The sequence below is a fragment of the Mercenaria mercenaria genome, chromosome 4 (assembly GCF_021730395.1).
Source record: "Mercenaria mercenaria strain notata chromosome 4, MADL_Memer_1, whole genome shotgun sequence".
NCBI lineage: Eukaryota > Metazoa > Mollusca > Bivalvia > Venerida > Veneridae > Mercenaria > Mercenaria mercenaria.
Genome location: NC_069364.1, coordinates 24856461 through 24872075, shown reverse-complemented (window position 1 = coordinate 24872075; position 15615 = coordinate 24856461). Strand labels below are relative to the sequence as shown.

The following is a 15615-nucleotide window of genomic DNA, read 5'->3' as shown; positions in this document are numbered from 1 at the left end:
ACAAACATTCATCAAAATCAGGTAGAAAGTATGGTTTTTACAGTGTTACCAAGGTTTTTCTATTGGATCGTGTTTTTGATCCCAAATGACCTAGTAACAAATTCAACTGACATTTTAAGTTTCATTCCGATTGAGCCAAATTGTAATCTCTGGAGTGTTAACAGTGGAATCGTTGATGACATATGAAAGGCTCACAGGGCCATAACAACTCACCTTGAGCACTTTGTGTACATACAGATAAGCTAAGAATATTGATGATTACACCAATTCTTACTTAAAACTCACCCTAAACCCTCAGTTCAGGGTACATTGTAGCTTATTATGTGAAAATGGTAGATAATTTTGAAATAATTCAAGATAAAGTTAAGGTTCTTGTGTGTTTCATTTCCCGTCATTGCCACCAATCATTCCAGTTATTGCCTCCCATGTTTTTGGATGGATAGAGGGGATATTTGATTCCAATACAGACACCACCTACAACAAAAATGTTTTGTCGAGGTATTAAGCCAAGTTGGCCACGAAACATCAGTTGCACATTACAACAGCCAGTCAGTAAATAAATCATGAAAAACAAAGATTCATTCTAAACTATTTTATTTTTTTATATAGTAGACATACAGTATAAATGTTCATGTAATTTATGTAAATAATCCTAATATAAATAATCCAGGACGGAAAAATATCACAGTAAAGTTTACGGTCACCATAGACATACTGTAAAATCATAAATGTTCGTGGGGCACTAAGTTTCGTTGATTTTGTGGTCGAGTCAATCTGAAATTTAATCCCAACAAACAAGCCAAATTTCCGTTTATATTATGTTCAAAAGTAGATATCGATAAATTCATACCGGTATCCCTTTGAAATAGTAGTATTAATCAAAACCTAGAAATTTCATGCCCACGAAATTTCATGATTCCACAGTAAATACCAAGATAAAAGACAACTTTAAGCATTTTGAATATACTACTTTTTGTAGTGTTCCAAGTAGCATACACTACAATGACATTCACCCAAGTTACATAACACTCACAATTACTCAATCTAATTCATATAAAATTTATACATTAAAGTTAACATAGATGCAAAATTTTAATTAAAAATAATTACTGTAATAAAAAAAAAGGTTTTCCAAGCACATATATACTGAAACAGATCTATTGAGTAAAATATATTTCTTCATTTGCAAAAAGATCCATTAGATCATGAGGAAAAACAATACATGAAACTGAATGTATCTACTGGAATGTTTGAAAATTTAACAAAACACCTTCAGCAACCAATGTAAGCACTAGCACAACAAGATATAACATCATGGATACAGAATAATTTTCTCCACATGATTGGCATCAAGATTTTAACAAAACAAACTGAACAGTTTTGAATACTATGCATTTACAAAATGCATTCATATGTCTATTACACTTGCACTACAAAGAAACATGAATGGCTAGTTTAAGCTAATGTATCACAAAAATTGCTATCAATTAACACTTATCAAGGGGAAGCATAATTGGCTCATGAATATAAATGCTGCTACAACTCAATTTAACTAGTCAAGTCAAAGTAATATCTATAAGAATGTTGTTGACCAAAAGTAAGGCTCCTAAGACCCATGAAGTAATCACCATCAAGGTTTGAGAAATTTAAATCAAATCTATCTTAGCAATACCATAAAATAACAATTTCGTTGAAAACCAAAGACCTTTAATTAACTGTATTACTAATCAGCCTGCAGTTGTGACACAGTACCCAACACAACTTTTACTTTATCACACAATTATTTCAAAATAATTTTTTGAGTCTAATTCCTTCAAGTATCGAAAGTAATGTTTATAGTACTAAATTTAAAAATCTAAATCCTCTTCCTTACTTCAGTCTTCTTATCTTACTCCAGGTATAGATATTCCAAACTGCTCACTAACTTGTTTTAATTTCTCTTCATACAGAATATTTTTCTCTACCGACTGTTTATAGTTAAATTTGAGATCCTCTATTTCTTCAAAGAAGTCTGGTCCAAATGTTCCAAGCTCTTTTCTTAACTGAAAAACAAAAGAAACAAAACTTATTAACAATTATAAGACAACAAACGTCAAAATTACTTTATGTGTTGTATGTCAAAGGAGACGCTACATCATTTTTTTCTGCATATAATCTAGCCTTTTGTAAGATATGACAATTTTTTCCAGCAGTAAAGTAATTTTTTTTTTTTTTTTTTTTTTTTTTTTTGGTTTACGGTCACACCAAAGAAACTTCCCAGCCACTGATGGTGGCAGCATGCGAGGGCATCTTGGTAGAATCACCGGTCTGCGTATCACAGCAGGATGGCTTCCTCACATGAAAGAATCCTGCATCCCAAATGAAGTCTGGAACACACAGTGGTGAGAGGCAAGAAATTTGAAAGCAGCAAACTAACCACTCTGCGATAGAGGCACTCTTCAACATTGTAAAAGTATGACAAAATCTGCCCCTTTCTAAATTTAATTTTTCATTTCTGAAGAATAAAATCCATCTACAAAATTGTAAAAATCCTTTCAGTATAATGTGATAAAAAGTTATCTATGGATGATAATAATTATTTTGAAAAGCAGTGATTTTGTTAACATATATCAAAATATGCACACACTGTTTTGAGTGGATGTGCCCAGACTTTACAAGAGGACAGTTAGTGTCAACACTTACCCTGTCTACTTCCAATTTTGTTTTATCTCTCTCAAGCCGGATTGTTTTCAGTTCCAGCCCTAGCTCTATATTCTCTGACATCACCCTGTCATAGTTATTGGCCTTTGTGAATATCTCCTCACTTATCTGTTAGAAAACAGGAAAGAACGGTAATGTGTAAGATCCCAGTGACAGGGCAGTCCCTAATTTATCAATTTTTAATAGAAATATCAACTGAAAAATACTGATAATATACTGACTTATCAACAAACTTATGAACAAGAGCTATCTCCATAGGATGACACATGCCCCCGATGGCACTTTGAATGAATAGTTATGGCCGATGTTAGAGTTTAGGACCTTTGACCTATGAACCTGGGTCTTGCGCGCGACACGTCGTCTTACTGTGCCACACATTCATGCGTAGTTATTTTAAAATCCATGCATGAATGTCAAAGATATGGACCGGACATGCCATCATTGCACTATCATGAAATATGACCTTTAATGTCTAAGTGTGACCTTGACCTTTGAGCTAAGGACCTGGGTCTTGCGCGCGACACATCGTCTTACTGTGGTACACATTCATGCCAAGTTATTTGAAAATCCATCCATGGATGACAAAGATATGGACCAGACACGAAAATTGCGGACAGACCGACAGACAGTTAAAAAACTATATGCCTCCCTTCGGGGGCATAAAAAACAGTTAAATGTGTAAGATTTCAAACCAAGAAAGGTTAAAAAGTTCTCATATGGTACAGAGGTTGGGACATTAGACAACTAAGAGGATGTATATATAGTATAAATAATAGTAAAGGGAAGTCGGTAACTACAGTTAACTTGCCTTAGCAGTCACCTGTATAAAGCAGCCACTTGCCATAAGCATTCAGTTAGCTCACTTCCCAAACTGACATTCTGTTCTAACTATAACTTGTCTAATTTAAAAGTGGTCATCTGCCTTAAGAAGTCAAACTGTGTTACTCCTTTGGCTAGCTGCATAACACATGTTTGACTGTAAATAAGATTTTTTCTTTTGAATGTAATGAGCCTTATTTTCTTTATCCCCACTCCCTCTCCGATTAAAATTCTGTAGCAGTATACCACCAACGAGTCCATATGAAACTACTTTAAAATATGTATGTGTTCAACTTACATTTCCTGCTCCAGCTTGTCGTCGAGCCATAGTGAGCTCAAAAGCAAGTTCTTTCTTTTCATTCTCCAACCGATCTATCGTCAACCTTTAAAAATATACATATATACTAGCTATATTCATGCAGCATCAGCAATATTTCTGAATGGCAGAGGGAGGGATGGCATAACAGAATTTATACAATCATGTTCAAGCTAATCTCCAGCAGGAGACAGTAAATTCAGTTATCTTGTGCATGGGTTGCAAAAACATTCTATGTATTTCAGATGAAAGAAATAACTGTTGTTGATTTTTCTTACATGGCAAAGTCAATTTATAAAGGTAAATTAAGTCTCTTAACTAGAGTAACACGGCTACTTTGAAATGTTGCATACAAATAATATATATATATTTTTTTATCAAAGGAATATCACTTTCACGTAACAGTGAGTTATTTTTATTTTCATATTAAATTTCCGAAACCGATGAAAACTGTGACTAACTTTTGAACTGAACTTTGACCTTCTAAATGTTCTATTACATACCTTGACTGTTGGTAGTCTCTAGCAACATCTATATCTGACATACCAGAACTTCCTGGTGGCACCCTCTCCAATACAGCCACCTGAAAATATAATAAATATCATATTTGTAGTCTGAAATAGTAAGTTGTATTGTATATCCATAATATACATGTATGACATTTTCTGCACAAAACAAATATAATTAAATCACACAGTCCCGAGGAAAGAAGACTGATTACCAGCAGGGCATCTCTGTATGGGTCTTCACCACATTTACAAATAAAGCAAAAAAATCCTACTTACCTTTTTCAGAAGTTGTTCTTTTTCTGCCATTAGTCTTTGTTCCCTGATAGCTGCCTCTTTCAACAAGGTTTTGGTTTCAGACAATAATTTTGTCTGTAACAAAGAAATGGTTGAAAAATTAATTTTAGACAGCCAAGACACTACTTTCAGCTTTACAGACATTTCAGTTTACGTTCCCATCTGAACCAGTTAAAGAGAACTTTAACTTCTTTTTTCTTTACAAAGTCAATTCTAGAAGCCCTACAGACAGAAGTTAAAATCAACTTTTCTTAAAGTCAGTCAATGCACATGTTTCTGATGCATTAAAGATTTACATTTAGAGAAAATTTAACTGGCTCACAATCTAAAGACCCCAATCCCAATCTATAATTAAAAAATAATACCTTCTTATCAAGCTCCGCTTCTAAAGATTTCAATCTATCTTCATACATGCGTGTAACAACAGCCGACTTCCATCCTTTCCCATCAGCCCCCTGTCCATCCTCTGTCTTTCCTTCCTCTATCTGAAGTCTTGTCTTTGACTCTGCTACCTTACCCTTCTGTTGTTCAAGCTTTATTTCTAGGGATGTGATCTGAGCTCGAAGTTTTTCATTATTATCCATTTCCTATGAAAAAATGAAATCTTGATATTACAGGTTTTTATCGTGGCAGTAAAATAAATATTCTAACATTATCTTTTACAGCTTTTATTCTTTTGAGATCCCATACTTAAAATTTCTTGTAAATATTTCACACACAAACACACCCAAAAAAGATCCTACGAACAAATTTGAACAAGAGCGCCGCCAAGCGGTGCAATATACGCCCGAAGGGTTACATCAGAGGATTGGTGCAAAATTTAAAGAACTTGACTGTTGAAGTCCAAAGTACAGGAACAACAAATGGAAGAAATTCCCCAAAAAATTCTATGTCCACAAAAAAATCCTTACCAGGTAAAGTATGTCAAAATACACCTAAAAATTGGAGGTACCACCCATGTTGTACCACAGAAAAATGGTCTCGGTTTTTCCCTACAGCTAATAATAAAAAAGTTTGAAAATAAGCTACTTATAGTAACATAAAAGGGAAATAATTCAAATTTTTTTATTGTAAGTGAACAAAAAAGGGATCTGCCAAATAAAAACAAGAGCACTGCAATGCAGAGCAATATATACAAAGCAAAGTCATATATGACCTTTGACCCCTAAGTGTGACCTTGACCTGGAAGCGAGTCATCCCAAACATGTGCTCTGCATGTCGTCTCAGTGTGATGAACATTTGTGCCATGTTTCTTTGAAATCCTTCAAGCAGTTCAAGAGTTACAGAGCGGACACAAAACAAACTGATATGACCTTTGACCCCTAAGTGTGACCTTGACCTTGAAGTGAGACATCCTAAACATGTGCTCTGCATGTTGCCTCTGTGTGTTTAACATTTGTGTCAAGTTTCTTTGAAATCCTTCAAGGGGTTCAAGAGTTACAGAGCGGACACGAAATTGCTAATTGATGGACGGACAGATGGACACCGGGGATATAACATAATACGTCCCTTTGGGCGTATAAAAAACTAAGACAGAAATGTTAAATGAAATGAAATAAATAATGAACATACAAGATCATTTAAGTTTTCTAAAAAAAAATACTCTTGCCTTCATGAGATCTTTCCTCATTTTTTCATAATCACCCATCATTTTAGCTGTGCCTTTCTGCTGACTGGTGTATCTCTCACTGAGGGTGGCTCCAACCTTCTGACGCAGCTCCTCCATTTGAGACTGCAGAAACAAAATAAGTTCCTTATTACAGTATTAAATAAAGATTGTCTTGGAATTAACTTCTTGAAGACATTGACCCACTTGGTAGATAAAAATTCGTAGACAACAGTAACAGTGACCCATGAATAAAAGCCCAATGGGGTGTTACATTCTTCAATAGGGGACAGGGGCAGCATTCAATTAGGGCCAAATATATTGCCCGACTATTTAACTTTTATATAATTTATACCTGCACAAATGTTTTTACTGACTTTTTACCAAAATAATGTTGGTATTCTCCTAAGAAATGTTTTTATATGGAGACTCAGCCATTAGATTAAGTGGCATTTAGAGCATTTATATAGGGTACATTAGGTTAAATAAACTTTTTCCTGTTAATAGTTAATAAGCAAGTGCTAGAAAAAGTGTTCCCTGTTACTATATATTAAATACATGTATAAGATAAAACTTTGTTTAGACAAGCATTAGCATGCCCAATATTTAAACAGCTTGGAAGGTGCTTTAAAAGATTAAATATACGTATCAAGGATCATACTCGTAGTGTTTTATTAATGTATAAACATGTCTTACATTTGAGCCACACCATGAGAAAACCAACATAGTGGCTTTGCGACCAGCATGGATCCAGACCAGCCTGCGCATCTGCGCAGCCTGGTCAGGATCCATGCTGTTTGCTTTCAAAGCCTATTGCAATCAGAGAAACTGTTAGCGAACAGCATGGATCCTGACCAGACTGCGCGGATGCGCAGGCTGGTCTGGATCCATGCTGGTCGCAAAGCCACTATGCTGGTTTTCCCATGGTGCGGCTCATTTAAAGAAACAACATCAAGCAAAGCTTACCTTCAGTCCTTCATTTTCAAGCTGTAAATTTTGAAGACGTTCATTACTAACAACACCTGGTGCCTTCTTTAATTGTTCATTTTCAGACTGTACACGTTCTACAACCTTCTTCAGCAACGCCACTGTCTTCTCAAGTTGCCTTGTACTCTTTCCACTCTCACCAATCTGAAGTTCAAAACAAACTCTTAAACTACAAAATATTAACCATGATCATACTGACCGTATATATTTATTGTGAAGGATCTAGACAAATGGTTTATCAACTACTTATTTTTAGGGTAACCTAACATGAAAATCTACTGACCCTCCACAGAAATATAGGGAGTCACAATGTGACCATCTTATAACCAGTGAAAATGCTAGAATCTTGTGGAAAGTGAAACAACTAATTTTGTAAGAACAGATTTAACGGTGTCATTAACAAAGCCTGTATCAGTCTCCATGGATATTTATAACTTGCAAAACAAAGTAATGGACAAAAGACATTGGCATCTTGAACCTGAGGTCACTAGTCAGAATAACGCTTCATATTACACTAAAATGTAGTACTTATTATTCCTTAAAAAAAAAAAAACAGACTCAAAAATAATCTAAGCTTTCTTCATAATCAAGCTTAAAAGAAAGAGAACAATTATAAGATAAAAAAACAAACATATTTACCCTTCTGATTGAAGAGCCAGCTGAATCCATTGATCTGTTTGTCCCATCACCTGCTAGCAGCTGACTGTTCTCAGATTTCAGTGCCTCGACATACCTCTGTAGGTCATTTATTCTGTCCTGTAATCACAAAATACAGGTTAATATAGAATTTTGCCTTGTAATGATGAAATGCAAAATTGATCAAAAGTTGAAATTCAAGACTCCTGTCCTCCAGATCATTTATGCTATTTATAGAAAATATCTCATAACAAGTATTAAGTAACAGAACTTCAAAGCATATTGCATCAAAAGGTTTGATTTATTTTGGTTTAACATCATACTGAGACAGTCAGTGGTAATACACAAATTTTACAGCTTTTGATAATGGAGGAAGACCTGGGTGCCTTTCCAGGCATTACTTCAGGCACAACCTGGCACTTGGGTAGAAGGACTAACCTTCCTTATGCCAGCTGGTTGGCTTCCTCACATGGAAGAATTCTACACCTCAATACCGGGGTAATACTGAGGTTTCAAATCCTCAGATGTTAGGGGCAAGTGACTGGAAGATGGAGACCTTATCCACTCGGCCATAGAGGCCCCCTGAATAGTGAACAGTGCAGATCATGATCAGACTGCATGGATGTGCAGGCTGATCATGATCTACACTGGTTGCAAAGGCAGAATCAATCATGTACAGCACGGTAAGGTTTAAGAAACATTTACCTTGAGTCTAGGAATATCTTTCTTGGCTTGTTCTGCCTCAAACTTGAGTTCAATGTTCTCCTCTGACATCTTGAGAACTTGTTTCTGCAGATTCTGGTTTTTCTCAAATATAACCTGATATTCTGATCCCTGTGAACCCAAGGCTTCTGTTGGTGACTGTAAAATAGTAAACAGAAAATCAGTAAGTTTTAAATTGCAGAACTGTTGATTTAAAAAAATACATTGTTAACTAAGGCAGCCATTATTGTGTACCTAACCTATAAAAAACTTTCAGACAAAATTGGATGTTCATTTATTAAATGTGGTCCGTCATCTTAGGCTAAGTTGAGGTTTAATTGTAGACAAGGTGTTGGATGCTCAGCTCAGGGGTCACGGACTAAAACACCATTGACGTCAGACTGGCATCTCCTCATACACCAACACTAGTTCTTTCCAGGATGTAACAAAGTGTATCAAGTAGTCTTATCTTATATAAATCATACTCAAAGTTCTTTGACTTGCAGTCAGTTTGACATCTAAATGAGCTAAACAAGACAAATTTTAGACCTCTTAAAACAGAGCTCAAAGTCAAGAACCGGACTCTGAATACAGTCTTAAAACTTTGACTTCTAATCGGCTGATTAAGATAACGCAGCATCTGATTGGTTGATCCCGACATCAATCTCAAAACTGACCAATGAAAAGGTTGAATTCTGCAACTAGTTCCCAAAATCACTTTTAGAACCATTAACCCAAAATTCTTTTTGGGTTTTTATAAAAACTGAACAATGTCTAGAAGAATGAAAACACAATACCTTAGCAGTGGTATGTTGTTTCTTTGCAACAACTTGTTCCATAATCTCGACCTGTTCAGCAAGTTGCTGACTGCGTATCCTCTCCTCCTGTAGTGGTACTTCTCTGCCAACTAGTAACTGGCGTTTCAAATCCGCTACCTGTAAAATAGAACGCAACAGTCAAATGACAATTTCCCGTCTCAATGCTATAATACTGACTGGGAGAAAACACTTAAAGGCAACATCAAAAAGAAATGCTACATCAACAAGAACGCTGCATTTTTCTCTGTTTTTAAGAAAATTCAATTTTTACAAGATACTCTGATATATGTTTTTATCTACACCATCGATTTGGTTAAAGTTTGCAACAGTAATACAGATCAGCTATAGCTATACATGGCAATGACTCGAAATCAAGAATCTTCCTTTAGCATTCATAAATTATTATAATCTGTTCCCATTTGAGCTGTGCCATGAGAAAACCAACATAGTGCGTTTGCGACCAGCAAGGATCCAGACCAGCCTGTGCATCTGTGCAGTCTGGTCAAAATCCATGCTGTTCACTTTCAAAGCCTATTGCAATTATAGAAACTGTTAGCGAACAGCATGGATCCTGTCCAGACTTGTCGCAAACCCACTATGTTGGTTTTCTCATGGCACGGCTCATTTATCAAAACTATCAAACCTTAGAGATTCATATCTACAAGTTATTGCACTTTTAACTCTATAGTCAACCCTGTCCTTGATGACCACCTCTGAACAGATTAACTGGCTCCAACAACTACCAGTTTTCAATTCTAAACATTTAAACCAATATATATAAAGACCACCTGCACACAAAGATCATCTTCTCTTTTACATCACAGCATTGACTGTATAATTATGTGCAAGATGCTGCATTGTGTACTTCAAATTAAATATGTTATTTTTCAAATTTAATTCAATTATATGGCAAAAGTGTATGCTACTGGTATCTATTTTTCAAGCAGTAACAGTTTGTAATATTTACCTCCTCTTGCAGTTGATAGTTCTGATTTTTCAGTTTCTCCAGTTGATGGTCAGGTTTGTATGGGGCAGAGGTCAGTGGTGGAGCTGCTGCTGTGGCTGTGGGTTTAGCACTTAATCTCCTCTCTAGATTATCCTTCTCCCTTGTTAATCTGAAGTATATGTAATTACAGGGTTTATCAAGCTGTTTTGAACTTTAACATGAAAAATCTTCATTTAAGTAAATAATAAAGACTGATTCTTAAAAATATGGAGTTTCACAGTGCAGTTAGATTTAGTTTTGATGGGTGTAAATTCAATGTGTAATTTTGTTTTTTCAACAGCAGTTTAATAGTATACACTTATGGAATGACTTGCCAGTCAATAGTTAGAATTATTGGCCGAGGTCTGGGACCAAGAGCTAATAGTTTTGGCTATTGACAAGCAAGCTATTCAATAAGTGTTTTATTACATGACATCAAAAATCAATTTTCAGTATCATTTTTAACCTTTTTACCTAATATCGCAATAAACATGTGTTGACTTTAGACTGATCATATAGGACAAAATCTGGGCTCATGATTTATATGAGGAGAAATGTAATAATACAGTATATGGCAGTCAATTTACTCCTAGCACTCCTAGTTTATATACCAGTACAAGCTAGTCTCTACAAGTAACAGACAACTTCCCCACATAAATCAGAGGCATGTATGATTCTAGCATTTATATCAAGACAGTGCCGCTTGTAATGTGCATATAAATTGTTTTATAATAAAATAGAAATCTTCAGATAAAGTGCGTTTAGCACTGTAAGTTTATGTATATTTATTGCACCATATCAGAATGTGTTGAATTAATTTATGCAGTTATACAGGTAAAAGTAAAGAAAGAACTTAAGAACAACTCAATATCTTTATAAACCTTAAAACTCTTATGCAACTTAACCAAGCACAATTAAAAAGAATTAAATTAATAAATGTGACCTCTTCAGTCTGGCTGTCAAATTTATTGCACATGTCTTTCTAATGGAAAACTAGCTTGATAATAACATACCACAATTTTCTGCACTAAAATAATCCATATGCATTCTCAATTATTATTTTTTACTTCAGTCCATTGAATAATAAGCACTTCTGGATTCAAATGTACAAGTTTATCAAAGCTTCTGAATTATATATCAGTCAGTACTTAAAGAATACCGATTACTACAATGTAGTATCAACCTTTATATAGTATTACAAACCTTATAGTGTGTATTCAATATTGGAAATACCCACTAATTATTAAACATGAATGAACTTGCAAATCAATCAAGCAGGAGCTATAGTCTATTTCAAACCTTGAATACAGACTTTTGAGGCCGATATATTTTTGATATATCAAATTTCTGTATTTCAGTAATAAATGCAGAATGAGAAACCATAGTAACAATGATACATGCAGAAACCAACTGTTATTTAACAATTCAACTGTTTATTTGCATTTATGAGAAATATTATAAATCTGAAAGACATCACTTTAATTAATAATTATAGCTGTTACCTGAAATGCATGAAAACTGTTCACATACACAACTACTGTGTGACCATAACTTTAATTACTTTTTTGGAAGTAGTGATGAGGCTATTTATACAAACTAAACATTAAAATTGAGCCGTGCCATGAGAAAACCAACATAGTGGGTTTGCGACCAGCATGGATCCAGACCAGCCTGCACATCCGCGCAGTCTTGTCAGGATCCATGCTATTCGCTAACAGTTTCTCTAATTACTATAGGCTTTGAAAGCGAACAGCATGGATCCTGACCAGACTGCGCGGATGCACAGGCTGGTCTGGATCCATGCTGGTCACAAACCCACTATGTTGGTTTTCTCATGGCATGGCTCAAATATTTATTTTTTCTAAATGATGCATTATAACACCAGAAAGTATGCAGTATCTCTACAGTAGAATGAGTACAGCTAACATGACATATGAAATGGACTTCAAAAATTCAATAATGTTATGGTATGTCTTTTAATGTTTGCATTAAAAAAATTCAGACCATTTGTGGTACTACCATCATTTTATAACATATGGGAGTGTATGTTCTTCTTTTCTACATATCATTACACATAGTTTCTCAAACAGGATTCAGTCAGATGACCTTTTGTCATGATCAAATTCTGATAATCATTTATGTATATTTTAGGTTTCCTTTTTTTCAAAATTTCCTTCCATTGTCAAAGCTATACTTATACACTTCCACATTACCATCCATGAACAGGTTCATTCAAACGGAATACTGTCATTTTTGTCATGTTGGGTGGCCTGTGGGTTTTCATTTTTATCTATTTTATGATTTACAAAACCAATAAAATTACCTGTCTGATATATCTTTGAGCATTTTATTAGATTTCTGCAATTTATCAATTTCTGCGTCCCTTTCTTTGATCTTTGACCTCATTTTCTCCACGGTTTTCTGCCATTTCTTGCTCTCCTCCCACTTGAGAAGCTCTTCGCTACCTCCAGTTCCCTGAAATATGAATAAAACTTTTCATTACTAGCTCTTACTTGCACTGGGAAATTCAGATGAATTTTGAAATCATAAAGCCCTACTCCTAAGAACTTGAAATAGCAGTCTCAGTACCATTTAACCATTTCAAGCATGAAATACATCTATGTTAGCTAAAAATGTTTGACTTTGAGGTTAGTTTTGGTAATACAGACATTATATATATTAGAGCCCTTAACAATTCTTTCTTATCATAAAATGGTTTCTCTGCAGACTGATCCTCATATTTCAGTTCACCTTTCTTGATCCAAAGCTTAGAATTGTAGCCCAGTCTAAGACTACTGCTTTGCTATTGGTCAAATTCAAAAAAAGTTATCAGAAACGGCCAATCTGATGCTAACATTTTGAAACTGGGTTCAAAACTGAGGTTAATAACTTGAACCCAGAGGTCCTATATTTATGTTAAACATTTCAATTTAACATATTAACTAGAAGTATAGACATATTTTGGACACATTTTAATATGCTTGTTCCAGTGAGCAAAAACATTAAAGTCTGTTTGAAAAGTATACCGGTATATTGTATGATTCAAAATATACTGTATGGGGAAAAAACAAGTACATGTATATGAAATACATACCAATTTTAAAGAACAGTTACAAATATTTTCAAAACAAAAAACAGAGTATCATTTTAAGATATTCGTATGGACTTTGCTAAAATTGTACCTTAGGTGGTGGGTCTCTAGGTGATTCCTTCTTATGGTCATAGGGTTTCTCTGCAGCCTGGCTCTTACGCTTCAGTTCACCTTCCAGGAGTCGTACCTGGCGTCTCAATTCATCCATTTCACGCTTTGTATTCTCTTCTCCAGTTTTCTGCAACAAGACAGTTTAGTAAACATATAATTTTAATTGTTTAGAATCTTTTCATCGTAATTGAGCAGCACCATGAGAAAACCAACATAGTGGCTTTGCGACCAGCATGGATCCAGACCAGCCTGCGCATTCCCGCAGTCCGGTCAGGATCCATGCTGTTCACTAAAGGTTTCTTTAATTGCAATAATTTGAAAGCGAACAGCATGGATCCTGACCAGACTGCGCAGATGCGCAGGCTGGTCTGGATCCATGCTGGTCGCAAACCCACTATGTTGGTTTTCTCATGGCACAGCTCATATATTACTGACTTTACAAACAGCATAAAATGGAAAATGTAAAGGAGTTGCTAAAAGAAAATGTTCAGTGTATTTCGATTTTCCCAAACCATCAATGACAATTATGTCTGCATTTTTTCGACTTAGCTATATAGTAATATATAATATATAGTATATATAACATAAAGTAATGTCATACTTCATTTTTTTTATTTAATGTTGTGAGACAAAATCAAAACATATTACTTATTGTGTATATGTACAGTACAGTTCATTCTGGACATAATTTAATTACAATGTACTTATACAGCCTGCAGTCACACGTTTTCTATTTCTGTCCAGGTAACAAGTTATTCAATTTAATCATAAAACCATCATAACTCCAATGGCAAAGTTATGAAACTGTAGAAAATTGTCTAGATAATGAATTTCTAGCTAAGTCTTGACAGTATATAAAACATGTAGCAACTCAGTGATATACCACATAACATGATGAGCCCATCTATTTAACATGAATTCTTCTAGTTAATATGTTTATAATGTAGTATACCTGTGTTTTCATGGTACTCATTCTTTCTATCTTCTTCTCTAACTCTTCAATCTCTGATTCTAATCTCTGCTTGTCTCCCTTTAACTTATGGACCGTCTTCTCTTTCTGAGCTGAAATTGTAGCAAAAGTATTTATAGACATGATTTAAAATACATACTTTAAAACTGAATGATTTCTTGTATGCTATACACCCTCTCAAAAGAAGACTCAAATGTTGAGTCAAAACTGCTGTTAACAAATTGGGAGATGAAGGGCAAAACATGTGGAAATGAAAAACTTACTAAGTTCCTCTCTAAAATCATCAATCTCTGAATGTAAACCACTCTCTTTGTCCTTTCTTTTCTTTAATTCCTTCTTCTGTCTCTCTATTGTGTTCTGCAGGTCTTCTATCTGATCCTGTAAGAAAAGTATTGTCAATAAAGTGAAAGAGTACAAAAGCTTTTGTACAACTGTAATGGGCAGATTTATCTCACTAGGCAATCACAAAAACTGAAATACATGTATGTCTTAGAAACATTAAGTAACAGATTAAAGAGAAAGCAAACATACTTGGAATTTTGTTTTTGACATGAAACAAAAACAATGTAATAAATCTTTAAAGTTTATAACGGTTTTTACATATCATTATTACAATCAAGAACAGCTTTTATAAATACTAGTTTTGTTGAAACTGTATATAGCAGCTACCAAAGGGTCAGACAAAAAGCGGTAATTTAAGTGAGCTAGTTGCCAAACAAATTGTCCTTCCCACATTGACAAGGGTGACAAGGGTAACAGATGTCTGCATAGAAACAGTGACTGCTAGTATTGGTTTTACTACTCATACTTTATGTGGTTTTGAAAAATGTGAAAGATCTTATTTGTTACATGCACTATAAATTTGGTAAAAATACTTACAGTGAGTTCTTTAGTGTGTTTATCAACAATTTTCTGTACATTTATCTGTTGTGATGAATCTTCCGTGTGAGCCTTGACTTGTTCCTGGGCCTGAGTTACCATATCTGCTCTCAGCTCAGTAAGTGCCTTACTTAAAGCCTGAAATAATGAAATTTAATGAAAATCAGTTCACAACTTGAAAACCACAAGATA

At 34.7% G+C, this 15615-nt stretch overlaps 1 protein-coding gene across 1 annotated transcript in view; it reads right to left on the bottom strand.

The window, feature by feature from the left end:
- Nucleotides 1-577: 577 nt before the first annotated feature.
- LOC123552772 (centrosomal protein of 290 kDa-like) overlaps nt 578-15615 on the bottom strand; it is a 59694-nt gene continuing 44656 nt past the window's right edge. The window contains exons 41-57 of the mRNA XM_053540785.1: nt 15424-15561; nt 14808-14922; nt 14527-14636; nt 13555-13701; nt 12696-12847; nt 10355-10502; nt 9367-9504; nt 8573-8728; nt 7871-7987; nt 7211-7375; nt 6248-6370; nt 5004-5225; nt 4621-4713; nt 4339-4418; nt 3818-3902; nt 2683-2808; nt 578-2042 (exon numbers count right to left, since the gene is read on the bottom strand). Coding sequence (XP_053396760.1) covers nt 1884-2042; nt 2683-2808; nt 3818-3902; nt 4339-4418; nt 4621-4713; nt 5004-5225; nt 6248-6370; nt 7211-7375; nt 7871-7987; nt 8573-8728; nt 9367-9504; nt 10355-10502; nt 12696-12847; nt 13555-13701; nt 14527-14636; nt 14808-14922; nt 15424-15561 — 2274 coding nt within the window. The 3' untranslated portion in view covers nt 578-1883. The remainder of the gene's footprint in view (nt 2043-2682; nt 2809-3817; nt 3903-4338; nt 4419-4620; nt 4714-5003; nt 5226-6247; nt 6371-7210; nt 7376-7870; nt 7988-8572; nt 8729-9366; nt 9505-10354; nt 10503-12695; nt 12848-13554; nt 13702-14526; nt 14637-14807; nt 14923-15423; nt 15562-15615) is intronic.